At 46.6% G+C, this 27748-nt stretch overlaps 1 protein-coding gene across 2 annotated transcripts; it reads left to right on the forward strand.

The window, feature by feature from the left end:
* Positions 1–141: 141 nt before the first annotated feature.
* Positions 142–27748, forward strand: AMER1 (APC membrane recruitment protein 1). Of its 2 annotated transcripts, XR_008666205.1 has the most exons (3): positions 142–327; positions 22886–23059; positions 27075–27748. XR_008666205.1 is itself a non-coding variant. In XM_055338619.1 (2 exons), exon 2 carries the CDS (start codon positions 12123–12125, stop codon positions 15501–15503), a length of 3381 nt encoding a protein of 1126 aa, XP_055194594.1. In that variant the 5' UTR covers positions 142–327; positions 12024–12122; the 3' UTR covers positions 15504–18762. The 2 variants fall into 2 exon arrangements, 1 of the variants encoding a protein (XP_055194594.1); XM_055338619.1 differs by lacking the exons at positions 22886–23059; positions 27075–27748 and adding an exon at positions 12024–18762.

A 27748-nucleotide genomic window follows, 5' to 3' on the forward strand; every position in this document is an offset into this window, starting at 1 on the left:
GCCCATGCTTATTTGCATTTAAAGGAAAAGGCACCAAGGAAAACAGTGGGCGGGTCAGGACACGCCTTCCTACAGTGGCGATTGGGCCACACGTCTGCCAATCAGGGCGCGGACGCCCCACCCTGTGTCTGTGGAGTCGGTGGGGAGGGGGTATGGGGGAGCTCCCCCAAGCCTGGGGAAGGGGAGCCAGTGCAGGAGGTGACTGGAACCGCGGTGGCGGCGGCGGGAGCAGCAGTGGCGGTGATCTCAGCCACAGCAGCCTAGGCTCCAGCCTGGGCCAGTGCGACGCAGCAGACAATAACCGGGCTGGAAACCAGACTCGGCCGGGTAAGCGTTGCGCGCAGCCGGGAGCCTCCGCCTGCCAGCAGTCCGGTGCAGTCCCGCGTGCTCCGCTCTGGCACCCTGAAGAGGGGCTCCAAGAGCTGGGCCAGTGGGCGTTCGGGCCGCTCTCCGTTCTCCCGGGGAACCAGCTTTGAGGACTGGCTGGTGAGGGGAAAAGCAAAGTCCTCTGGGAGCGGGCGACCGCAGCTAGAGAGGGCGTAGAGGGCGGGTAGGCTAGCAGGCTAGCCTGGGCCATTCCTCCAGGCTCACGGGGCAGGCGGGGATGGGGCCCACACGTGCTACCGCAGGGGCCCAGGAGGGGAGCCGCCAGCCAGCACCCCCAGCGGTGCATTTGTAGGCCGGGAGCTCCGGAGCTCCGCAGCTTTGTTGTAGCACATTAGCTGCAACAGCTGTGTTACGTGGGTATTGCTCACCCCAGCGGCCCAGCTGCCGCCCCTTCTCCCCTGCACATCCCCTGCCTGCTTCTCCACTCTGCGGGATGGAGCCAGCGCGCTGGCCTGGGCCCAATGGATACTAGCTTTGGCGTGGATTGGGCTATCCACACTGTCGGCCTTCTCTCCCAGAAAGCTCAGTTGGGCCTGTGGGCTGTCCACTTAGGAACCTTGGCCTTGTGGGCCCCAACCAGCCTTACCCCCTGCTCCTGGGCCTCCAGGCACATCTGGCGCCCGCACCCGCAGAAAGGCAGACTGGCAACGGAGTTCTTGCTGGACCTTAGGCTGGGGCTGCAGCTCAAGCTAGTCCTTGGGTTAGATCTGCAAGGCCGCTTTGTCCCCTCTCAACCCGCCTCTTCTCCCCTTGGAGAACACAGGCCGCTTTTTTCTCTTCTGCCTCCCATTTAAAAATAGTGATAAGCACCGTGTTGGTGGGGGATTTCTGTGCCAGAGGCCGAAGGAGCAATTATTGTAGTAGAGAACACACTGTTTGGGTCTGTGTGAGAGAGGTAGAGAGACAGCCAAACCCTCCAACTTTGCAGTTACTTAAAATACCCAGCCTGCTGAGCTGCTGTCATTGTCTACTGCTGACACCTCTGACACTGGTGACCACCTGACTGCAGGACTTTGCCTAGGCTCCCTGGCAAAGACTGGCTGTGGCCTCCATGTGATCCACAGTCCAGGTGCCCAGGTAGCAGCTGAACTAGCCCCACAGAGCTGGCCTCGGTTTGGTCAGGCTCATCTTGTCATGGCCCACATGGTCAAGGGGAGTCTCCTCCTGCACACAAACATTTACCTCTGTCACTCTGCTGGCCTGCTGCACAGGCATGGATATGGGCTAGGTGGAGGGTACTGTGCTATTAGACTCCCTGCCCCACCTGAGGGCATTTTAGCAGAGCCCTCTCCTGGCCATTACAGCTTCTCACATTCATCCCCACCCACCTCTCAGTCGCTGTCCCATGGTTTTCTTCTGGCAATACACTCTAGGTCTTCCCAAGAACAGGAGAGACAAGGTGACCAAGCGGCTGGCAGGCTCTTGGACCTTTAACCAGTCTCTGAGGTGGCGAACGCTGTGGGCTGCAAAAACTGGGTATTTGAGAGGAGTAAATCCCTCACCTGGGGGAAGGCTAGCTGGGGACCTTTGTGACCCAGCCAGGACTGCAGATAATGCACAACAGTCACTTCTTGCTACTTTGACCAGACACTAACAGAAACCAACCCTCTGCAGCTAGGGCTGCAGCTCAGGGCTAGACCTGCTTTCTGCCCTGCCTCAAACCAACAACCACCTATTTCTTCCATCTATAACTCCCCTCCTTACACCCAAACCACTGCCCAAATGCTTTTCCCTCTCAGGCCTTAGCTCTGGGCCCAACTTCTCCTGGGTATCTTTTCCACCTGTCTCTTGCAACCCATAATGAACTCTTCTTTCTCAGAACTCCTCCAGGCTTGCCTGCATCCTTTGGCCACTTAGGGGCCTAAATTATAATAGGAGACAAACTATAATTAGGTCTCCCTGCCTCTACTTTGTCTTCGTGATATCATGGATCATTTACCCTCAGAAGGGTAAATGAAACCTTGAACTCAGCCACAACCCCCTCAAAGCCTAGCAATGCATAACAATTCATGAATGCTCCAGAAAGACTTGCTGTCCTTGTGGATATTTCAAGAAGATCTTCTCCAAGTTACACTTGTCCTGATCCATATGAAAGTGATTAGAGAAATGATACTCAAGGCTCAGATATTTATTGAGTATACCTAATGAGAATGGAGAAGGGTGATGGGTTGCAACTATAAGAACAAAATAAATCATGTCTCCCTTCAACAGCAAGCTCAAGATCTGTACTGCCTAGACCCCAGACTACACATATCTTTGGTTGCTGATTCATGAGCCTAGAGGCAAACTACTGTGGAGAGAGAGAAGAAATCTGTATATGCAGAGAGATCACCCTGGAAGCTTCCAGAAATTAGAGGGATTTGGCTAGGTATAGGGTAGTAGTATAAGCAAAATTAGGAATGTGAGGGTGTGGTTGGTAACCAAGCTGAAAGATGTGACTTCAGGTTGAGATTGTTGCATTTAAGGCAGAGAGGAGATTGGTGCCCAGTGATGGGTATTCCCAAATGTCAGGCTGTGGAATGGGCATCTTGATCTTGGGAGAATGGAAGAAAGGGCCATTGAAGAATGGAAAATTGGGAGGTTTTTTTTTTAAATGTTTTTTTTAATTTTTATTTATTTATGATAGTCACACACACAGAGAGAGAGAGGCAGAGACACAGGCAGAGGGAGAAGCAGGCTCCATGCACCGGGAGCCCGACATGGGACTCGATCCCGGGTCTCCAGGATCGCGCCCTGGGCCAAAGGCAGGCGCCAAACCGCTGCGCCACCCAGGGATCCCAAAAATTGGGAGGTTTTGATACTTCTATGCGTATATACAAATATGCTATAATACGGGATTTTAGAAAGAGGTCTTAGAGATTGAAAGCATGCTGTAAGTCGGAACTGTAAGAGGTCACCTTTGAATCTGGACATAGAACCAAAGGGCAGCTTTCTCTGGAGGAAGTTGTGCCATGTTAGCTTCCCTTAAGCTTTGCAGGGGATGAAGTTGAAGGAGGGTGCCTAGAGCCTGCATACCAATATGGTAGAGGCTAAATATCTCACAGGCCTCTGATGATCTCCATCCTTCCAACTGGACAGACCTTCAGGGAGTACCAGTTTGGACTCCTGTGCTTATGAGATGGAAATTCTGATGCTGGAAAGCAACAGGGACTTCCTTAAGGCCACACAGCATTTAGGGATAGGCTGCCACGGCAGAGGGGCTTCCAGCTCCCTCGCAGATAGGCTACTCTAGGGTAGAAGAAGGCATGTCCTGTGTTATTCCATCAGTTCCCCTGCCTTGAATCAGTCCAGGCAAATAAACTAAGTGATAAACATAAAGGCTCCAGAGGAGGCATTTCCTCCTTGTGTCACTCATTCCTCAGCCACACATCTCACACTGCCAGGAACTTCTTAGGGCTAATCTGAGCTTTTCATGCCATACATAAACTGTGTGTGCATGCTTGTGTGCATGTGAGCGTGTGTGTGTGTATGTGTGTGTGTGTGTGTGTGTGTGAGAGAGAGAGAGAGAGAGAGAGAGAGAGAGAGTTGGGGGATGAAGTTGGGGGCAGCTGGCCATCATTGCTCCTGCTTAACAAACCATTGGAGATTTCATGGGCATTAAACTGTCTCTCCTATTCCCAACTTCTGTTCTCTGAATTAGATAGTCACAGAGCTTTTCACCTCCTCTCCTTGGTCTTATTGTTCAAACCTGTGCATGTGTAAGTCTATCTCTAGGAATAAAGTTAGGGAAACCAGAGCCACTGAAGAGGTGTAGGTGCCGTCTGAGTGAGGGTGCATTGCTTCCCCACACCTCCCCTTTTGGGATTAGGGGATAATATAGACAATGAAGAAAATAATATGAGGAGTCTTGGTGGCAGCACAGGTAGAGATATATTGGTGTTACAGGGGCATTTGGGACTTTTTGATCTGCAGTTCTCGTTGCAGAGCCTTCAGTGCTTTCATCTCCTACAGGATTTTTTCCCTGCTAGGCTTCCAAGCAGATACTAACTCAACTTCTCCATCCAGCACTCGTCAGTCCTCCCTCCTTGGGGGTACTCAGTGGAGAGAGGCTGGGCTGGTCCAGTTATGATACCCTTCCCCTCTGGACATATGGGGAATATTTGCAGGCCAGGCCTAGTGCTTTTTGAAAAAATAAAATGTTTGGTGGGGTTCTGTGGAGGGAAGCATGAGAAGTGAGGCTGGGCTGTAGTACAGTGGTGGACTGAGCCCTATTGGCTAGGCATGTAGGCCTTCCACTGAAGCCTAGGACCCCCAAAATCACATGCCCCAACCATGGCTCTTTTTCTTCAGCCACTGGAAAACTGGGCACAGGACTATCCTTCTCCTGGCTTCACACACAATCTGGGGCAAGCAGACTCCTAGTTTAATCTCCCATTTCTAGATATGGAAACTGAGGCCATGAACAGGGAAGGGATTTGCTCAAGTTTACAAAGGAGCACAAAGATCCTGGCCCTCAATTCAAGATTTCTTCCTCTGAGTACACTGATTCTGATCCCCTCCCAAGCCTCAATTTCCTTACCTGGTCTCTCATATAGAGTATAGTACATACAGGGGAGTGGATACATGGGTAAGTTCAGGGTCTCCATTGTTCATTTGACCCAGCTGTTCCTCTTCAGGCTTTTATTGGCTACCTTGTCACATCTGTTTCCTTGGAGTTAGCTCCTCTTATTCTTCATCTCAACTGGGTGGGGGGAGGTGGTACCTGTCTTTGATGCCCCTCTTGCTGGGTTAGTGCTGACATAGAAGCCTTACTATGCAGGCAAGGCACCCACCTCAGATATATTCCTCTCTAAGGAAGTTTGGGACCCTGAGAAGGGAGTAGCAAATAGATGGCTTGGCTCCTAGAGCCCCCATCATTCCAGGCAAGCTGGGCAGGGAATCTCAACAGCCTAAGGAGAAGGTGGAGCATGAAGAAGGCTTACCAGGAAAGCCAATTTCTAGGAAGAAATGATGTCCTGGTGACCATACCTTCCAGACTATAGAAGTCCCTATGTGTTGAGGGCTAAAGAGTAGAGAAGTGTGGCTAGGAAAACAGCAGGAGGCATGCAATGTGAGTGAGTCCTGAAGGTCAGGGAAAGGGGTTTGACTCTGATACTATAGGCAGTGTGGAATAATTTGGTAAGTAGAGGAGTGCTGCATTGAAATCAGGGTTGTAAAAATGAATCTGGCAAGAGTGTGAGGAAGATGAATATGGGGAGGGAAAGGTGGGATTTTAGAGTTGTGGCAGGGAAGAAGCAGAGAGAACTCAGCTAAGAGGCTTGTGTCAACCTCAGAGGACATGGGCTGGCAGCTGAGGAGCTAGAGTGGAGAAGGTGGCTGCAGGAGGCCCTAGCACAAGGGTCTTTTATTGAATATCTGCTTAAGTAACTACCCTATTGATTTATAATCTCTGATTCTTACAGCAATCCTGCACGATAGGTAGCATTTTCTTCATTTTCTAGATAAGGTGTTTAAGTCTCAGAGAGGTTAGGCCAATTTCTCAAACCCTACCACTTGTAAGGGGTGAAGTTAGCATTTTAGTTCTGGACTGACAAACTCTAGCTGAATTAGATTTCAGTTGAACCAACGTTATTTGAGATCCTGCTCTGTATTAAATATAGTGACTATAAGATTAAGAAGGATCCATTTGAGAGAGATGAACAGACAGTCTGAGGCCTGCCAGAATGAATTGCCCTTGGCTATGTATGCTAACTTATTTGAGGGGCTGGTGGTGGGCAAATGGGAGCCAAGGCAAGAGGGCTCATTTTGGGGGTCTGTGCTACATCTAGAGGTTATGGGATACCCCCTTGAGAGGACGTGCTCCTTAATGGTAAGGCTGCAAGTTAGGGGAGAGGTGGTTGCAGAGGTTGCTTGTGTTACCCCTGCCAGCAGTCTCTACACGAAAGGGTGCGAAGACAGGCAGCCCTTCCTTCAGACCCTGAACAAATGGTTTTGAGAGTGTACCTTGGCTGTGGGCTTCAGAAATGGGTGGTTCAAGGTCCAGATCATCTCATAAGTTATTTCCTTTAAGCAGTAGCTCAAATTCTCATCTTTGTCCCCAGTGGCAGGTTTCTGTTTGAACCTTTTTTTGGCCCCTCAAACTTATCTCCCAAGGAAAAGGAGAGTAAAGGCATGTGTGCCACAGTTTGAGAGTGGTTGTGGTGGAGTTGCTGATGAGGAGAGCAGCCACAGTTTTGGGTTGGCAGTCCTTGGATTCTGAAGTCAGCAGGCATTCTGGAATGTACTAGGTGGGGCCAAAACAGTGGTAGCCAAGCAAGGACTGGAAATGATTCAGAGAAAGCTCAGCTGAGCTGGGACACGTGTGTAGGGAGAAGGGGAGATGATGGCTTTCAGGTGTGAGGAAAACCTGCTCAGTCCTTGCTCTCAGTCTTTCTTCTTGGATTTGGATTGGGATTAGCCCTGTGCAGCAAAATGGCATTGCAATGGAAACTCCAGAAGCCTGGGGGCTGGTGTGGCTCTGTCACCATCCCACTGCATGAATTTAGTTAAGTCTTTTCCCAAGCCTAGAAAGTTTCCTTTTCTGTGACAAGGAGTTACCGTATCACACCAGGACTGTTTAATGGATTGTTGGGAAGGGCAAATGGGGGTGGTGGCGAGGGAGTGGGGGAGTTCTTTGTAAACTGGTATGTGCCCCATTGGGTGAAGGCTGCCTGTTGATTTGCATTTCTTTCCATGTTGATACCTTTAGCAGTAGCTGACTGGAGGCTGACTGGAGGCAAGTGCTCAACTGGAGGTCCCTGAATATCAAAACAAAGGTTGGCTAAAAGAGCATCTAAAGCCTCCTGTGAGATAACTACATAGTCACCTTCATTTACCATTTGGGGCAACTGAAGCCCAAGGAGTTTTGGTGACTTACAAAAACCAAGCAGTTATGCTGCTGGAAAATTGGCCAACTATAATTGGAAGAAAATATTTTAAAAATTAGTTGCTGGGGATCCCTGGGTGGCGCAGCGGTTTGGCGCCTGCCTTTGGCCCAGGGCGCGATCCTGGAGACCCGGGATCGAATCCCATGTCGGGCTCCCGGTGCATGGAGCCTGCTTCTCCCTCTGCCTGTGTCTCTGCCTCTCTCTCTCTCTCTCTGTGTGTGTGTGTGACGATCATAAATAAATAAAAATTTATTTAAAAAATTAGTTGCTATGCTTTTGAGCCTCTACTATATAATGAATTTTATTTGGTATACAGATATACATTGGTTTTGTTCCTTACAGTAGTTTAAGAGGTAGACACTCTTAAAATAGCCTCATTTTCCAGTTGAGGAAACTGAAAGAACTTGCTAGATTCCCCCCAGGTAGGCAGAGCCTATTATAGTGCAGAAATGACTGACTCTTGTGTGTATTGAGGGAGGGGGTGTCCCTATCCTCACCACTGCTTCCTTAGTTACCACCTCCCCACCCCCACCATACACAAGGACAAGATGGGTCCAGAGTAGGCTTGCCCCCAGGAAAATTACTTGGTGGAGGTCTAGGGAACTATGACTGGTTGAGGTCATGCCTCTGGAGCTACTGCATGAATCCACACACTTCTTCCCCGGACTCTAAGTTGCCTGAGCTAGCCCCAGGAAATTGAGCTGGGAGCAAAATATGTAAGACTCAGGCTGCAGCTGTTTCCTACTCACTAAGAAGGGTTCCTGGGGCAAGTTTGTGGCTATTCTCCTGCTTCTGTTTTGAGAAGAAGGGAGGAGAAACAAGCTCTGCCCTAGTAGTCAGCCTTCTACTGGTCCCAGCATGGCCTGAGGCTGGTCCTTGGAGCAGAGATGGCCATATCCCACTCCCTGCCATGATAGCAGCAGCTGTAATGAACAGCCCCTGCCAGGGACCACAGAGTAGCCCTAGAGTAGCCCTTAGTCATATAGGTTGAGAAACCTAAGGGTTGAGGGGCCCTGCATTTGGCAGTACCACTTTCTTGGCAGGAACCATAAGGGAAGTGAGCTACAACCTGGAAGGGTTGCAGAGTCTGTCCCTTGCTGGCCCCTTTGCCTTCTGCCCCACCTCACTCCCCTGGCCAGTCAATTCTGTGGCTCCAAATAAAGGCACATAGCCCATTGGGGAAGGACAGCACTGGGACTACGTAGGGTAGCAAGGAGTATGGAGAAGGGATCTGGGTATGGGTAGGGCTGGGCTAGGGGGATGCCAGCTATGGGTGATTCCTGCCACCTCCTATTCTTCTATCTTTGGGTGGGGGGCATAGGCATAGACATTATGGGTGGCTGTGGGGAGGTACATGGCCCTGGGAAGGACAAGTTAGGGAAATGGGAGACAGCATAGTTTCAAAGCTGGTCCTTGCCAGCGGAGATGACCCTGGTCCTACTTAGGAGGGGGCCCTGAAGTTGTGGAGACAGAATCCCAGTCTCAGAGATACCGCTGCCTAGTTCACCCACTCCCACCACACACATGTAGAAGGCTTTTAAAATCGCCCTTATCAAAAGACTTTGTATAAATGCACACTCCTGTTTTTAAAATCCCCTCACATTTGGCTCCTCCTCAGCATGGCCAAGGCAGCTGGTCCCCTGGGCTCCTCACAGTGAATGCCTTTCCCAAATAAATGGCCTTTTACACATGGTCTACTACTTCATAAGAAACTGAGATCTGACTTGGAAGGTGGTAATAATAATAGCAATATCAATCTTTCTCATTTACACTGCACTTTACAGTTTATAAAGTATGTTTGGTATCCATTATCCCATCTAAGTCTCATACCACCACTCTAGTGATCTCCATTTCATAAGTGCTCAGGCCTAAGAAGGGTGGCTTGGCCTATTCAAGGTCCCCTGGCATAGCCTGGAACCCAGCTCTGCAGCTCATGGTTCCTTCCACACACACTGCAGATTCCTGTGGCAGGGAAGGGGACAATGTAGGAAGTAGGGGGCTGGCTTTTTACCCCAATGGAGCACAGGAGCAAGGGTAAGAGAAGGCCAATAGGAACTGCCCTCCAGCCAGGGCATCAAGGTTCTGAAAAGCAACCCTCTTTAAGATTCAATTTGCCAGGGATACCTGGGTGGCTCAATGGTTAAGCATCTGCCTTTGGCTCAGGTCATGATCTTGGGGTCTTGGGATCCAGTGCTGCATCAGGCTCCCTGCAGGGAGCCTGCTTCTCTCTCTGACTCTATGTGTCTCTCATGAATAAATAAGTAAAATATTTTTAAATTCAATTTGCTTAATCCCTCTGTTCATAACTCCATCCCCAAACCTAGCAGGGAAATTCAGCTTTCTATCCACAAGGATGTTTAGGCCCATGTGGTCTTCCACTTGGCCATTGGTCTTTCTTGATGCCCAGCCATATTACCTAGTCTCACTCATCCCCTCCCATAAATCATTGCCATTTCTACTAACTCCTGTCTGACAAGGTTCAGAGTGAATGCCTTCTCAAAGTAGCTTTTCTGAACCCAGGGGTTATCTTTGCTTTTCAAATTTATCCTGGGATATGATAACAAGGTATGAAGTATAATACTCTACCCTGCATCTTAAGCAATGTATTAAGGCTTGTATTATGTTGTGTATCCTATATTTAGGACCCTGTACCTATTAGCCCAGGCACTCCCACAAAAGCATTAGTTAGGGGTTTCCCCTTCTTGGTCTACTTTGTAGAACTGAGCTCAATGTCTATCACTTACCAAATATTCAGGAGATGTTTATTTCACAAATTCCACAGAGAGGAATACAATTTCATATTTCCACTACTGCTGTCCCATCTCTCCCATGTCTAGCACCATAAATGACAACACTGTCAAAATTTTCAGAGCTGAAGTAAAAACATCTGTGCTTTGTAAAGTGGGGAATTCAGATAGATGATAGGGCCCCTGCTCTCATCTCATCCATGAGGAGAGAACTCTGAATGGTTGTGTATATGATTGTCCATTTTGGGATGGGGGCAGGGTGGCACTTCTGTAGGGCTAACTCTTGGTAGGGGAGACGGAGCTGAGCTAGAACAATATCATGTAAAAATAAGTCATCCAGAAAAAATAAAAACCTAACCCGAGCAAATGACATTGCAGATCTCTGCAGAGAAAGGATCAGATGATATTTTTTCTCTTTTATTTTCTGGATAACCAGCCATTACCTTGCTCCAAGTTTAATATTCAGTTATGCAGAATGGTCCTGATGGAAGCCTGGTCACACTGATGATTCAAGTGTCAATCCAAGGCACAAGACACAAAATTAATGTTTGCAGGACAGGATCAGAGCCTCCAATGAGGTCAGGGGTAGGTAGCTGCTTTTCTCTCTCCATCCCCAGTGCTGGTCCGTAATCTTCCACTGCAGGTGAATATGTGAGTCTTAATACTCTTGCAACCAATTATAGGGTTGATGAGCTGGCAAACTACTCCAGGGACACCAACAGGGCTTGCCTGTCTCTTTCTGGGTCCCAGCAGTTGTTTTGCCTCCCTTCTTTACCCTAGCTGCCTGTCTGCTGGTGGCTACCCTACAGAGAGGGGACACAGTGATGAGGAACTTTCCAGGAATAGGTCGTAGGGTTTTAGCAGACTGGTCACTGATCCATCTGTCAACCAGCTATAGTCACTAGAATGAAAACATAAGACTTAGGATGAAGGACATGAGTTGAGGTGGATGGTGGATAGTCATTTTTATTACATCTCTGTGGCATTTGGATGTTTGGAAGATTGGGAGCCTAGACCAGAAGCGTGTGCCTTATACCAGGCTTATTTATGAGTAGCACTGAGATTCTAACTTATAGGCCAGGAATATGAATCACGAGGAGTTTTGCCTTCAAGGAGTTCCCTTTCTAGAAAGGGAGCTATATGGGGGCCAAAATAATGAGAGGAGTGGAGAAGAAATAGTTGGCCTCATGATTCTAAAGTGGAACATGAGGGCTCCAGTTGCCAAGAGCCACATTAAAATTTTTTTCCTAGCAGGACAGTCAATAGATAATCTGACCTAGACCTACCCTTCACATAACCACTATGTGGGAGAAGTATTGCCAGGCCTCTTAGGCCAAGGATATTGAAGTTTGGAGAGTGCCTTGCCCCAAGGCCACCATGTGCTTTTAGCAGATCCTGGATTATAGCTCTGGAATGTGGATTTATGAGGCTCCTATTCTGGGCTTCTGAAGGTCTGAGCATGGGCATGTAGGCAATTTAGGGATCCTGTGGGAAAGAGGTGAAACTTCAGGTCTACATTTCTATATAGCCCCAGGAAAAATGTCAGTGAGAAACCAGACTAATGGCCTAGGTCTTGCAGAGCCCAGTGAGGACTCAATGGGCCATTTTGCCAGGTTTTCAAAAATTTTGTCATTGGAGCTGACCTCCCTACTGCTTTTCTTGCCTCCCCCTACTCTACCCCCTTTGATAATTCCTCTTGTGGTCAGCACAACTGGGCATTTCCCACATCTGCAGTTCCCTGCCCAGTGTTCTCCTGAGCCTAGGGTGGCCTGAAGGGAGTGAACCCCGTGAGCGGCTGGGTGATGGCTGCCTATTGTTCAATGTAGGACTTTGTTGCCATGGGTCCCAGAGGAGGCTGGCCCCACAAGCCAATCATATGGAATGTATTAAGGTTTTCCCTTCATTTATTTTCTTTCTGGTTCCACTCAAGCCTGAAATAACAGACATCTGTGAAAACAAACCCAGCCTAGATGCTTGCTTACCAGTATACTCTTTCTATCTTTGTTTCTCTCATCTTCTCTAGACCCAACTGGGATGCTTCTTGACTGATGATGGTATAACAGTGCTTGGAAGCCAGAAGGCTGCTTTTTCAGCTGAACATACCTGAGTTGTCTCCATCACCATGGAGACTGGAAAGGATGAAGCTTCTCAGGCCAAAGGAGCATCAGCCTCTATGGACACTCAGGACCAAGGGGCAGAGAAAGGAGCTAAGAACAAGGCAGCTGAGATAACAGAAGGGCCAGTGTCAGAACCACCCTCATCTGGCCCAGGTAGGCTAAGGAAAACTGCCATGAAACTTTTTGGTGGCAAGAAGGGCATCTGTACCCTGCCTAGTTTCTTTGGAGGGGGGCGAAGCAAAGGTTCTGGGAAAAGCATCTCCAGGAAGGGTCTTAGCAAGAGCAAGACTCATGATGGTCTGACTGAAGCAGCCCATGGCCCTAAAGACATTTTTAGTGAAGGAACCAGCTTTGCCTTACCTTTGCCTGAATCATCTTGCCAACTTCCCAGTTCCCAGAGTGCCCATGGGGTTTTGGAGACAGACTCCAGATGCAAGACATCTGTGGCTAGAGCCACAGAGAAAGCTGAGGCTGAGAAGGCTCTTTCTGTGTCCAAGCCAAAGAAAGGCCTGAAAGGTTTTTTTAGCAGTATCCGCCGTCACCGGAAAAGCAAGGTCTCTGGGGCTGAAAAAAGTGAGCTAAGGGCCAAGGGGCCTGAAGGGGCTAGAGCTAGGCCTCACGAACATGTGAGCTCAGTCATTCTGCACCATACTGAGGATATCCTCCAAGCCCCCAGAAAGGAAAATGCCAAACCTCAAGATGCTCCTGGGTCAAAAGTTTCTTTAGTACCAGAGCCTTTTCCAGCTGTCATTGAGAAGACACCCTGTAAAGATCCAGAAAAATCTGTGGAGGCCTGTGCTTCAGCACTTATGCAACCTAAGCCTACCTTAGAAGCTAGTGGCCCAGAAGAGCCCCATAGTCCAGAAACAGGGGAGAAAGTGATGTCAGAAGAGGTAAATCCACCAAATGGCCCTGTTGGGGACCAGCTGAGCCTCTTGTTTGGGGATGTCACATCCCTGAAAAGTTTTGACTCACTGACAGGTTGTGGTGATATCATAGCAGAGCAAGACATGGACAGTATGACAGACAGCATGGCTTCTGGAGGCCAGAGGGCCAATCGAGATGGGACCAAGCGAAGTTCCTGCCTAGTGACCTACCAAGGAGGTGGAGAGGAGATGGCCTTGCCAGATGATGATGAGGAGGAAGAGGAGGAAGATGAGGTGGAATTAGAGGAAGAAGAAGAGGATGTCAAGGAGGAAGAAGATTATGACTTAGAATATCTGTGGGCAAGTGCCCAGATGTATTCAAAGTCTAATCTGAATTTGAGCTACCATCCCATCACATCCCCAGGCCACCATGGCTACATGCTCCTTGACTCAGTTCGATCTTATCCTGGCTTAGCTCCTGGGGAACTTTTGACTCCTCAGAGTGACCAGCAAGAGTCTGCCCCCAATAGTGATGAGGGTTATTATGACTCCACAACACCTGGATTTGAGGATGATTCAGGTGAGGCCTTGGGGCTTATCCGCAGGGATTGCCTTCCCCGAGACAGTTACAGTGGAGATGCCCTGTATGAGTTCTATGAGCCAGATGATAGTCTTGAGACCTCCCCACCTGTGGATGACTGTCTTTATGACCTCCATGGTCACAGCTCTGAGATATTTGACCCCTTCTTGAACTTTGAGCCCTTTTCTTCCTCTAGGCCACCTGGGGCAATGGAGACAGAGGAAGAACGGCTAGTGACTATCCAGAAACAGTTGTTGTGTTGGGAGCTTCGGCGAGAGCAGCTTGAGGTCCGAGAGGCCCAGGAGGCATGTGCCCAAGAGATTCACACCAGGGAGGCCTATACCCAAGAAACTCATGCCAGAGAGACCCATGTCCGAGAAGCTCATGTCAGAGAGGCCCAAGAGGCCTATGCCAGGGAAGCCCAGGTCCGGGAGGCCCATGCTCAAGAGGCTCAAGTCCGAGAGGTTCAGACCTGGCAGGAGAAGCCCATCATAGAATATCATATGAGGCCCTTAGGCCCATCAGTGATGGGCCTGGTAGCAGGGGCATCAGGGGCCTCTCAGACATCTCATCGGGCAACCACCTCAGCTTTCCCTGCCACTGCAAGCAGTGAGCCAGACTGGAGGGACTTCCGTCCTCTGGAGAAGCGTTTTGAGGGAATCTGCTCCAAGAAAGATCAAAGTACCTGTCTGATGCAGCTCTTCCAAAGTGATGCTATGTTTGAGCCAGACATGCAAGAAGCAAACTTTGGAGGATCTCCCAGGAGGGCCTACCCTACTTATTCACCCTCTGAGGAGCCAGAGGAAGAGGAGGCTGAAAAGGAAGGGAATGCCACAGTGAGCTTCTCACAGGCCCTTGTGGAGTTTACCAGCAGCGGGAACCTCTTCTCCAGCATGTCCTGCAGCTCTGATTCTGACTCATCCTTCGCTCAAAACCTCCCTGAACTGCCCCCTATGGTGACTTTTGACATCGCTGATGTGGAACGGGAGGGGGAAGGCAAGTGTGAAGAGCATCCTGAGTTCCACAATGAAGACCTTGCTTCCTTGGAAGCTTTTGAGTTGGGCTACTACCAGAAACATACATTCAACAACTACCACAGCCGATTCTACCAAGGTCTGCCCTGGGGTGTGAGCAGTCTCCCTCGCTATTTGGGACTGCCTGGCATGCACCCTCGACCTCCACCTGCTGCTATGGCCCTCAACAGGAGGAGTCGCTCCCTGGACACTGCAGAGACCTTGGAGCTGGAGCTTTCCAATTCCCGCCTTGCCCAGGGATACATAGTGTCTGATGAGCTTCAGGCTCAGCAGGAAGATTCAAATGAAGAAGAAGAAGAGGAAGAATGGGGTCGAGACAGTCCTTTGTCCCTTTATACTGAACCACCAGGGGCCTACGACTGGTCTGCCTGGGCTCCCTGTCCTCTCCCAGTGGGGCCAGGTCCTGCCTGGATAAGTCCCAGCCAGTTGGATGGGTCTTCTAGCCAGTCTCCATATGAGCAGACAGCCTGTTGCATACCTCCTGTGGCCATGTCAATGTTGTTGTCAGTACCAGGGCCAGAGCCAAGGGTACCTGGGATATCCAGGCCTCAGCTATCTCGGCCTTCGTACCTACCCCTGCCTATGGTCTCTTGTTATAACCTGCAGCCACAGGCCTTTCAGAGTGTGAGGGCCAGGCCTCAAGATATGCTGCTGCCTATTGATGAGCCCAATTGCTTTTCCAGTTCTGGAGGCTTCAGCTCCAGTCCTCTGTCCCAGGCCAAGCCTGTAGGCATCACTCATGGCATCCCTCAGCTGCCCAGGGTCCAGCCTGAGCCCCAACAACCTCAACCCATTCACTGCAAGGCTTCCAGCCTTGACCTATCAAAGGAGATGGCTGAGCAAGGTGCCTCTCTCCCCCTTCCCACCAGCTACTCCACTGCTGTGAATGGAAAGCTAGCTGAGTAGTCATTATCTATTCTGGAGTGGGGGCATGGGGCCTGAGCATGTGAATGGGGAACAGGGGTTGGGCAGAGGGGTGGGTGGTGGGGGTTGCTATTTAACTTGAAAATCCTTTTGGCCAAGGAAAGCTCCAATGAGTTTTTGCCTTTGTTTTCCCACTTCCCTCATCTGCCAATCTGTGGTCACATTCAGCTTGAGTACATCTGCCCTAGGAGGCTGCTATTGCTCTGTGCTCCAGCTTTTCCTTTTGGGGTTTCTTGTTACCCATGTAGGGTTTTTTGGGATGCTGTACTTTTGTGCCTATTCCAGTTGCCCAGTTAGTGATTATATATATAGCATGCATCCTTGACACAGGCTTAGTACCCCTGCCACCCTCCCCCCACACACAGTGAATGATGAACCACTGATGAGCAGCCAGGTCTGCACTGCTTTCCACTTGAGGACAGGGGTCTTGTTTGCTGTTAACAATGTGAAATAATGGTACAGATCCTCCCCACCCCCACTTCCTTCAGTCTTGGCATAGCTTTCACCATTACATCAGATGATTATAATCTATTCACCCCAGCTAGCTGCCCTTAGAGAGGATCAAGTAGCATGTGTTTCACTGCCTATTGCTATGGACTTTGTCATTGTAACCAGATGGGGGCCTTTTAATCTGGTCTGCCATAGCTTAGGTTAAAGACAAAAATGCTATCCACTTAATGGAATGATCAAATTCATTCAGTTATAAACATAAGACAAATTAGGGCTCTATTGTAGATACTACCATAAGTCTTGAGTTGTGGAGTGATGGGATTTTTTTCCTTCTTCTTAGGCTTGTGATGCCTGAGTTGTAGTCACTTGAATTTTTTTTACTCCAAAGGAAATTTTAATAATTTCTTCACAAGGAAAATATTCTTTTAACTGAGATACAGGAAGAGAAGTGGCCTAAATTAGGCTTGGCTATAGGGTGTCAGGGTTCTTGCAGCTTGCAAGGGAAGGATAGGAAAAGGAGGTCCATTTGTCCCTGCTGGCAGGAGAGAATTTTCGACATTGCAGAGCTCAAGGTAACCCAGCTTCTTAGAAGAGAAAAAGTTCCTCAACCTTTGCCCACCCCTTCATTTGGATGCTGTAAAGAGGCTCCAGAGACACCAGGCTAGCACTCTCAAGACACAGGATACCAAAAGCATCTAGGCTGCTATTCTGGTCTCTCTAAAGAGCTTTCATTTCTAATTAGCCAAGTCCTTAGCATCCTCAAAGGACTGGCCTTCTTAAGAGGAAAGACTATGACCTGTCCTCACTCTACCAAGCTTCAGGATTCTGATTTGCATTCACTCCATGCCATTTATGGAGTGAATGGTGCACTTTTCTGCATCCACATTTTTCATGTTAAACTAGCTGGGAAATACTGGTGAGGAAGAGTTGCTGTCAGGAAGACATTGTAACAGTTTAATCTAACCTGACTCAACCTCTCATTAATCAAGAAGAGAAAAATTATTTTTAATTTCTTTTTTGGAAATAGAATATGGGACATTTTTTGCCTGGATGTGTTGACCTAAATTATAATGCTTGCCTCCCTACCCCTGCCCCTTACCCCACTTATCTCTATGCCTGTTAAGAGAGGAGGGCAACTGGGCTCTTGTGAACAGAATGTTGGCCTCTGAGTCAAGGGAGCAAAATTTATGGCAAACTTCCCCTTGGCCAGGAAATGTATTTGTGCTGGTTTTTATCACCATTTCTCAGATTAGGGTTGGTAGTGCTTCTTTCCACAAAAAGCAAACCTCTGATAAAAGCTTTACCCACTGGAAGTACCAAATGAGTTTATACTTAGCACCACTGCTCAAGGGACCTAGTCCAACTCTCCAGGCTGTTTGCATTGTGAAGAAATACATAAATCATGGATTTGGAGAAAGAGGACAAGGAAGGCCCTCACCCCAAGCACAGCATCCCAGGAGAGAAGTGCCCAAATTCCAACTGTCTGGCCTTTATCAAAGCTGCCCTGGGAGGGTGGGGCTGAAATAGGCCTGGCTGTTTGGCAGGAAATAAACACCAAATGCCTTTACAACAGGGGAAATCCCACTACTTGCCTCCTTTCTCTCTGCTTGGCCTTCAGGGCAGTTCAACTCCTATCTGTATGTGGACTGTGCCAGCCACAGCAGGTAGTAGAGCCATCACCAGCCTCCAGAGCCTGCTGGGCCTCCAGCCTATCTAAGAAGAGAAAAAGTAGGTGGTCAGCCTTTGGCCAAGGGCAGAGGGCTTCTCTCATTGAAAAGAGGGAAATAAGAGAGGTGCTGCCCCTGAGGGGAACAGCCATTGTACTGATACACTCTGTTGGGCTTTGGAAGGTCATATACCACAGAGTAGGGCCTAGAACTGAGCAACATGTCATGGTTTGTACATTGCTGCCTGCAAGCCATTTCAATGTCCTTGCCAGTCCAGGGACAGGATTCTCACCACCAGAAGTGGTATAATCAGGGTACATGGCTGCAGAAGTGGGCTCCTTTGAGTCTCACTCTATATCCAAATAGTTCATGTTCAAATCCTAGCTGCAGCCTAGAAGAGGAAGGAAGATCTAGCTGGGAACGTGTGATGGCAGCACAGATTGACAATGGGAGAACAAACCAGGCCTCTCCCCAAAGATAGCCAGTGCTTGCTTGGCTGACACCAGGTATGCCCTGGACTACTAAAGGTATTGATGTCAAGCCCACATATCTTAGGCTGTGTCCAGATGAACAACATGTCTGCATTGCAAAGTCCTGGGATCATGCTTGTGGTTGTGATTTAAGGGAAGATATGACTTGAGAAGAGGTGTTTGCCATCATCTTGCTACCCATCAGGCTAATCTAGTGTCAGCTCTGACCTGAGAATTCTCAGATGAGGCCAATCCTTGGGGAACCAGTGACTGGATAGAGAAGTCCAAATAGCAGGCTTCTTTCAGGGCTACCAGTTTCTTAGTGTTTTAACACCTTCAAGAAAGCCCTGCCGTGTGGGGCACCCATCTTGGGCACCTGTCCATGAGCCTCCTGGGCCAAAAGCTTTGGTCAACACTAGTCTCTCTCCTTCCTTAGTGCTGTATCAAGCAGGGAAGTAGCTTCCTACACCCAGAGTGTGTTCCTCTCATCCTGTTGTCAGCAACTTTCCCACCCTTGTCAGTACTACCACCCCACTCACAGTTGGCTCCTGGGCCCAATTGCTAGAGGGAGGCATGGGGGATTTAGCAGGGAGACTTCAAGTTTACCCATGTGTATGTTGCATATAAGTTATATATATATATATATATATATATATATATATATATATATATATACACACACACACACATATATATATACACATACATATATATATCTCAAAAGTCAATTATCTATTTTTGTATTGTTTGCATTTTATATTCATGGAAAACAATGTATCAATTGTTCTTTTCTGATATATTTTATTTTTAAGTGGTGCTGTTTACAGTTTTAAACAAAACAAAGACGACACAGAAATTGCTGCTGCTTGTGCAGAGGGCTGGTATCTCAACTGCCTAGGGCCCTCTCTCTTTCCCGTCTCCTCACCCCAATGTGTCCATCCCCTCCCTCCATGATAGGGATAACAAAAGATTCCCAGGTACTATGACAAATGCCAGGTGACTCAGGCATGGAGAACCTGGTAGATAGCATGTTGTTTTATGGCTTTATTTTTTCTATTGAGCCCTACCCCTTCCCTACATGTAGACTTTCTGGAAGAACCCATCTCTCTGTCTTGTCTCTGTCTCTGTCTCTCTTTCTGTTATTTTTATGTTTTATGCTTTCATTTTGAAATAAGTCCCTATGTTGTGCTGTCATACTGAATTTCTCCAAAGGAGTATTTTGAGGACATTCTCCACCCAGTGGGGAGTACATGGAGTTTCTATCATGCCCTTTCTCCCTAAGAAGCCGAGGAGACAGATGGCGGTGATGCTTCAACCACCTCATTGGGGAAACCCTTGTGTGAAGCTTTCCGAATAGCTCAGTTGATTGTGACATTTGCCCAGAAGAGATGTTGGAGAACTCCTTGACCCCTCTTGCTGCTTTGGGGGTATCTATCCCCCTACCACCATTCCTTCTGCCCTGTCCTGCTCCAGTTCACTGGGGAACAGTGACTATGAGGGTAATGGATTGCTGGCCTGATTCCCACTTTTCTATCCTACAGTCACTCCAAAGAAGAAAATCCACATAGCATGTGTATGTGTGAGGGTTGGCCTACTGAGGCAGGGAGTTTTTAAAATATTTTATTTATTCGTGAAAGATACACAGAGAGGCAGAGACACAGGCAGAGAGAGGAGAAGCAGGCTCCATGCGGGAAGCCTAATGTGGGACTCAAACCCGGGACCCTGGGGTCCCAGGATCACTCCCTGAGCCGCTCAACCACTGAACCACCCAGGCATCCCAAGAGACAGGGATTTACTATTCCTGTTACTATTGGTGCTTATTTTCCCTGCTGTAGATGGGGGCGGAGTGGAGAAGAAACCAGGAATGTATATTTAAGTCACATTAAATAAAATGGCTGGAGGACAGAGGGAAGAAATTGGTAACTGCAGTACATACCCACCCCAAGTGTAAGAGTTTTTCTCTCCCAGTGTAAAATGGGGAGCATGATCCCTGGATGTGCCCTAGTTTCCCTTTCCTTATCCCTGAGATATCACATAATTGTCTGGATTGTGACTTCTCCAATCCTAGCTCTCACTGACACCCGGATATCTTGATGCACTGCCTATTTGTAACAACATATATTTCTTTTGCTGAATGCTAATAAACTGGGTTCAAGAAGGACCCTTCCCCATCACAAAAGTGCATTTTTATGGTTTGTTCCATAGCAGCATACCTGTGACCGATGGTTGTTGAGTTTGCCCTTGAAGGGAGATGGAGAAAGCAAGAAGGCTGTCAGGGGGTGGGGGTCATCCATTGGGGAAACAGAAGCCAGACCTGAAACTAAAAGTATGGGAAACCAGTTCTTTATCCAAGTCATGCCCTCCATATGTCTGATGATGTGTTGGTAATCTCTCCATCACACTTTTCACATTTTGAGAACTGCCAGAGGCTGGTTAGCGCTTCTAAAATTAGCCTCAGTTAATGCAAGTGTGCTGCCAGGAGGCAGAGGTGTCAACTTCCTACTGATGACTCCATGAAAAGGATAAGACCAATGGTGGGACTCCCCAGCCAAGCTGCAGAAATGGCATTCCTCACCTAGGTTTATGGGCAAAGATGCTGCCTGGGCAGCTGCCTGCTCCACTTATTCAGCTATGGGGCTGAGTGGGAAAAATGTGTTTTACCCTTGGCTCCTGATAAGCAAGGGATTCTGACACCTGCTAGTGGGCTCCTTTGAGTTCTTCCCAATTGCCATGCCCAAGCCAGAAGACCTAAAATAGTCGCTGCTTGAAACTGCTGTAGACTGTAGACCATCGCCACAGACACATAGGAAAGCTCCCTGGGGTCCCTTCCCAGACTAGAAAAGAAGTTTGTGGCCCCCAGTACCTCATGAATCAAGCAAACCCAAAATAAAAGCAATTTAATGAGAGAGAAAAGAGAGAAGCTCCTGGGAGGGGAGTTAATAATTCATAGATGTTGAATTGCCTGCCATGTACTGCTCATGGAAGGAATGGGGTCATGGTTGCTCAGAGAGCTTTTGTAGCAAGACCTTTCAGGAAGGTCTTATTACATCCATTGGAAATTCAGGTAGTTTTGTAGTATGGGAAGCCTAAATTTCTGCCTTAATCTTCATCCCTCATTAATCAGTTGGGTTTGGGAAAATCCCTTCTGAGTTTTAGTTTCCCCATCAATAATATGTGGGTGGCATGGGCATAGATTTTACTAGGCTAGTTTCCATATGCAAGTCAGAGGACTGGGCTACCACTGAGTAACCTATAGAACTTTCTCAACTGCCTAAATCCAGCACTCCTCACCCCTTTCTGACTCAGTTGGCCTGGGGTGGAGTTATTTTCTGTGGTGTGGATCCCACGTAACAGGTGCATTGGACCTGCTGGACGAGATGAGTGGTAAGAGCTTTTTCTGTTCTGCTGTGACTGATGGCTGTGACCCTCTGGGGAGCCCTTTGCAATACTGGAAGGGGGTGTCAGTGGAGAGATGTTGTTGGTGGAGGGTTCTTTGGATCACCAAGAAACCAAACCCACCTTGGTCAGCTCCAGAGTTGTTCTCTAGTCTGCTTAAGGACTGGGGTTGTGCCTGGTGAACAGGCCTTTGTTCCTAGTATCTGTTTAGAACAGATATAAATCCGACAGAAAAAATATCTTTGTACAAGCCTTTTGGATGACACTGTGGGTAAGCTACTAGCTCCCCACTGCCCCCACCCCCAGTGGGTTCTAGGCCTTACCGACCATGTTCTTTCTCTGGATAATTCCTACACTTTAGCTGGGATGCATAGCTTCTGGGATTCAGACCTGGCCAATAAAAGCAAGGGACCAGAGGGTAGCACTTTCTAATCTGCAACCTCCTTTCATCTCCATTATCTTTTAAAAGGTCCCTGATGCAGGTGGGTAGGCAGAAGATCTCATCCCCACTTTATAGAGGTGGGAAAGGAGCCATGGGAAGGTGAAATGATTTGCTCATGGTAATAGAGTACATCGACTGTAAGTCAAGATGAGAAACAGAATGGGCAGGTAGGGGTGGAAGATATGATGGAAAAGATCACTGCTAATAATTCATCCATCACCAAATGAATTGTATCATTGATATGTGCAGGCACTAGACACTTTAATCATGTCATCTTGTGCAATCTTTAACTCTATGAGGTTAATGTTGTTATGTACATTTTAGGATGTCTCATTTTAAGAAGAGAAAACTGAGCCTCAGAAAGGTTAAGACTCTTACCAAAGTTCACACAGACAGATAAGTGGACTCCAAATCTCCATTTTTCTATCATACTTGTAGTGAAGCTTCAGGTTAGTTGCACATTAGGGATATTAAGGATGAATAAATCCCAGAAATGACTTCAGCAGCAAGCCCAAAGTAATAGCATCCTAAAACTAAAGAGGACCCCTGGCTACTTCCTTATTCCACTGAGCCCAGATCAGTCTCCTAGCTCCAAGCCTAGATCAGAGGCCCTTGTAAGCCCAAGAAAGGACTCCCTTCCCCCTACTCCCACCCCTAGCCTTGGATCTCTGGGAATTGTTCCCAGCCAGGTAGACCCCCTTAAACCTGTTAATAAGTGGTCTGGGAAACATGACGACAATTGGAGCACCACCTTATGAAGAGGTACTTAATTATAAATCACTTAATAGCCACAATGGGAAACAGTCTCTTTCTCTGGGAGAATAGCTGCTGTCTGGTGGGCTCTTGAAGGCTGCTCTCCTCCGCTCCTTCAGTTTCTTTCCTGCTTTTCCACTTTCTCTCTTTGGATGCCTGAGCACATTTTCCATGTTGTTCTCTCAGTACATGGAGCATCTGATGAGGCTTCTCAAAGGCTTCTGTGCAGCACCCATTGCTAACAGGAAGTGGATGATGATGATCTGCCTGGCCAGAAATCCCAAGATTAAAAGTACTGTTATGTTCTCCAAGGAAACAAAAATGGAATGAGCATCTATCTGTCCGCAAACTAAGATGTGGGTAGGTAATAAATAGTACTTTGTTTTGTTTTGTAACTAAATTCTGACTTCAAACTCCCTATCCTAACAGAGAAGCAGAAAATTCTGTCAGTCATGACTGAGGACTCCTTCAAGGGTAGAACTGGAATTCAGGGTACATTTGTGGTACCCATTAATTAGGGTGAGGGCAACTAATCTCTAACCTATTCCAATCACTACTGACACCCTCATTTTCCATGCCAGCAGTAGGAGAAGGAAAGCTGAGAGCCTTAGGGATATAAACTCTGCTTCCCTCTAGGTACCTTAGAGCCATCCCCTCCCTATCCTTGAGGAATTGCACTCAATCAGTGTTTGAGTTCCTGCTGCCTCAGACATACTCTTCCATTCTCCGTAGGGCTGGGGGGGTAGGGATCTCTCCTATTTTTTCCCTTTGGGCCTTCCAATGCCTCTTCCTTTTCCTTTATGATAGTATATAATCAATGAGATTTTCAGGCTTTTATAAAAAAATATTTGGTCACCTAAGCTTGCTTCTGCTTTCTACACTGTGAAATCCCTGTTGCAAGAGGTCTGTTAGGGGCTTCCAAAGAGCAGGGAGATAGGAAGTGAGGACATAGAGGGACAACACACACACACACACACACACACACAAATGTGAATATTTCTGGAAATCACCCTGCCACAAAAATACTGCTTTATTGAAAAAAAATTTTCACTGTCCTAGAATTGAGCACACCATGATATTAGTCCCTGCTCTGTCTGCAACTGATGGAAATTTGGGTGATTTCTCAGAACCTCAGTTTATTCATCTGTAAATGAGAGGGCTGGAGAACATAGAATCTCAAGCTTCAGTCCTTTTTTTACCCTTCCCCTTTTGATGCTTAAATTCTTCCTATGCCATCTGTCCTTTTCCTGTTCGCTTCCACTGGCATAGATTCCTGGGGCAGTTTTAATGCCCAGGATGTGCCTTCTTTCTTAAACTAATTTTTCCTTATTTGAGTATAGTTGACACACAATGTTATATTAGTTTCAGTGTACAAATAGCAATTCAAAATCTTTATATATTATACTATGTTCACTACAAGTGTAACTACCATTTGTTGCCGTACAATACTATCACAATTTCATTGACTGTATTCCTTATGCTGTAACTTTTATTCCTATGTCTCATTTATTCCATAACTGGAAGCTTTATCTCCAACTCATCTTCACCCATTTTGCCCATTCTCCTATGTCTATTCTCCTACTCCCTTACCCTCTTGCAACCATCACTTTGTTCTGTATATCTACAAGTGTGATTCTGTTTTTTAGCTAATTTGTTTTGTTTTGATTCCACATATAAGTAAAATCATATGGTACTTGTCTTACTCAGTCTGATTTATTTTACTTACCCTCTAGGTCCATCCACATTGTCACAAATGGCATGAACTCATCCCTTTTATGGCTATATAATATTCATATACACAAACACACACTACATCTTTATCCATCAGTGAACACATAAGTTGTTTCCTTATCTTGGCTATTGTAAATAATACTGCAATAAACATGGAAGTACAGATAACTTTTCAAATTACTGTTTTCATTCTCTCTCAGTAAATATCTAATAGTGCAATTACTGGATCATACAATATGTCTATTTTTAATTTGTTGAGGAAACTCCATACTGTTTCCGCAGTGGCCCTACCAATTTATATTCCCACCAACAGTGCACAACAGTTCCCTATGCTCCATATCCTTGCCAACACTTGTTATTTTTTGTGTCATTAATTTTTAGCCATTCTGACAGGTATGAGATGATATCTCATTGTGGTTTTGATTTGCATTTCCCTGATGATGAGTGGTGTTGAGCATCTTTTCATGTGTCTGTTAGCTATATGTATATCTTCTTTGGATAAATGTCTATTAATGTCCTAAGCCCATTATTTAATTGAATTGTTTTTTTGGTGTTGAGTTGTGAAAATTCTTTATATTTGGGGGGTATTAACACATTATTTCATATATCATTTGTAAATATCTTTTTCCATTCAGTAAATTTACTTTTGCTTTGTTGATGGTTTCCTTCTCTGTGCAAAAGTTATCTTTTTTTTTTGACAAAGTCCCAATAGTTCAGTTTTGCTTTTGTTTCCTTTGCCTAAAGAGATATATCTAGAAAAAGATTGCTATGGCCATGTTAAAGAAATTACTGCGTATGTTCTCTTCTAGGATTTTTATGGTTTCAGATCTCACAATTAGGTCTTTAATCCATTTTGAGTTTGTTTTTGTCTATGGTATTAGAAAGTGTTCCAGTTTCATTCTTATGTAAAGAACCACTAAGATGTTATATATTTTTAATTTTTTATGTATTTATTTATGATAGTCACAGAGAGAGAGAGAGAGAGAGAGAGAGAGAGAGAGAGAGAGGCAGAGACACAGGCAGAGGGAGAAGCAGGCTCCATGCACCGGGAGCCCGATGTGGGATTCGATCCCGGGTCTCCAGGATCGCGCCCTGGGCCAAAGGCAGGCGCCAAACCGCTGCGCCACCCAGGGATCCCAAGATGTTATATTTTTATTTATTTTTTAAAATGTTTTTATTGGAGTACAATTTGCCAACATATGGCATAACATCCAGTGCTCATTCCGCCAAGTGCCTCATTGCCTATCGCCCAGTCACCCAAACCCCCTGCCCACATCTGCTTCCACCACCCCCTGTTCATTTCCCAGAGTTAGGTGTCTCTCATGTTTTGTCACCCTCACCGATATTTTCACTCATCCTCTCTTCTTTCCCTTTATTCCTTTTCACTATTTTTTATATTCCCCAAATGAATGAGACCATATAATGTTTGTCCGACTCCGATTGACTTATTTCACTCAGCATCATACCCTCCAGTTCCATCCACATAGAAGCAAATGGTGGGTATTTGTCGTTTCTAATGGCTGAGTAATATTTCATTGTATACATAAACCACATCTTCTATATCCATTGATCTTTTGATGGACACCGAGGCTCCTTCCACAGTTTGGCTATTGTGGACATGGCTGCTATAAACATCGGGATGCAGGTGTCCCAGCAATTCATTGCATCTGTATCTTTGGGGTAAATCCCCAGCAGTGCAATTGCTGGGTCATAGGGCAGATCTATTTTTAACTCTTTGAGGAACCTCCACACAGTTTTCCACAGTGGCTGCATCAGTTCACATTCCCACCCACAGTGCAAGAAGGTTCCCCTTTCTCCACATCCTCTCCAACATTTGTGGTTTCTTGGCTTGTTAATTTTCCCCATTCTCACTGGTGTGAGGTGGTTTCTCATTGTGGTTTTGTTTTAATAATACATTTATTTTTTATTGGTGTTCAATTTGTCAACATACAGAATAACACCCGGGAAAATTAACAAGGCAGGAAACCAAAAATGTTAGAGAGGATGCAGAGAAAAGGGAACGCTCTTACACTGCTGGTGGGAATGTGAAATGGTGCAGCCACTCTGGAAAACTGTGTGGAGGTTCCTCAAAGAGTTAAAAAAAATAGACCTGCCCTACGACCCAGCAATTGCACTGTTGGGGATTTACCCCAAAGATACAGATGCAATGAAATGCCGGGACACCTGCATCCCGATATTTCTAGCAGCAATGTCCACAATAGCCAAACTGTGGAAGAGGCCTCGGTGTCCATCGAAAGATGAATCGATAAAGAAGATGTGGTTTATGTATACAATGGAATATTACTCATTGTGGTTTTGGTTTGTATTTCCCTGATGGCAAGTGATGCAGAGCATTTTCTCATGTGCTTGTTGGCCATGTCTAAGTCTTCTTCTATGACATTTCTGTTCATGTCTTTTGCCCATTTCATGATTGGATTATTTGTTTCTTTGGTGTGGAGTTTAATAAGCTCTTTATAGATCTTGGATACTAGCCCTTTATCTGATACGTCATTTGCAAATATCTTCTCCCATTCTGTAGGTTGTCTTTTAGTTTTGTTGACTGTATCTTTTGCTGTGCAAAAGCTTCTTATCTTGATGAAGTCCCAATAGTTCATTTTTGCTTTTGTTTCTCTTGCCTTCATAGATGTATCTTGCAAGGAGTTGCTGTGGCCAAGTTCAAAAACGGTGTTGCCTGTGTTCTCCTCTAGGATTTTGATGGAATCTTGTCTCACATTTGAGTTTAACTTTGTGCATTGTGCAAGAGAGTGGTCTAGTTTCATCTGCATGTGGATGTCCAATTTTCCCAGCACCATTTATTGAAGAGACTTTTTTCCAGTGGATAGTCTTTCCTCCTTTGTCAAATATTAGTTGACCATAAAGTTGAGGATCCACAACTGGATTCTCTATTCTGTTCCATTGATCTATGTGTCTGTTTTTGTGCCAGTACCACACTGTCTTGATGACCACAGCTTTGTAGTACAACCTGAAATCTCGCATTGTGATGCCCCCAGATATGGTTTTCTATGTTAATATTCCCCTGGCTATTCGGGGTCTTTTCTGATTCCACACAAATCTTAAAATAATTTATTCCAACTCTCTGAAGAAAGTCCATGGTATTTTGATAGGGATTGCATTAAACGTGTAAATTGCCCTGGGTAGCATTGACATTTTCACAATATTAATTCTTCCAATCCATGAGCATAGAAAATATTATATGGTCTCATTAATTTGGGGATTATAAAAAATAGTGAAAGGGAATAAAGGGGAAAGGAGAAAAAAATGAGTGGGAAATATCAGAAAGGGAGACAGAACATGAGA

Source organism: Nyctereutes procyonoides, unplaced genomic scaffold (genome assembly GCF_905146905.1).
Source record: "Nyctereutes procyonoides isolate TBG_1078 unplaced genomic scaffold, NYPRO_anot_genome, whole genome shotgun sequence".
Taxonomy (NCBI): domain Eukaryota; kingdom Metazoa; phylum Chordata; class Mammalia; order Carnivora; family Canidae; genus Nyctereutes; species Nyctereutes procyonoides.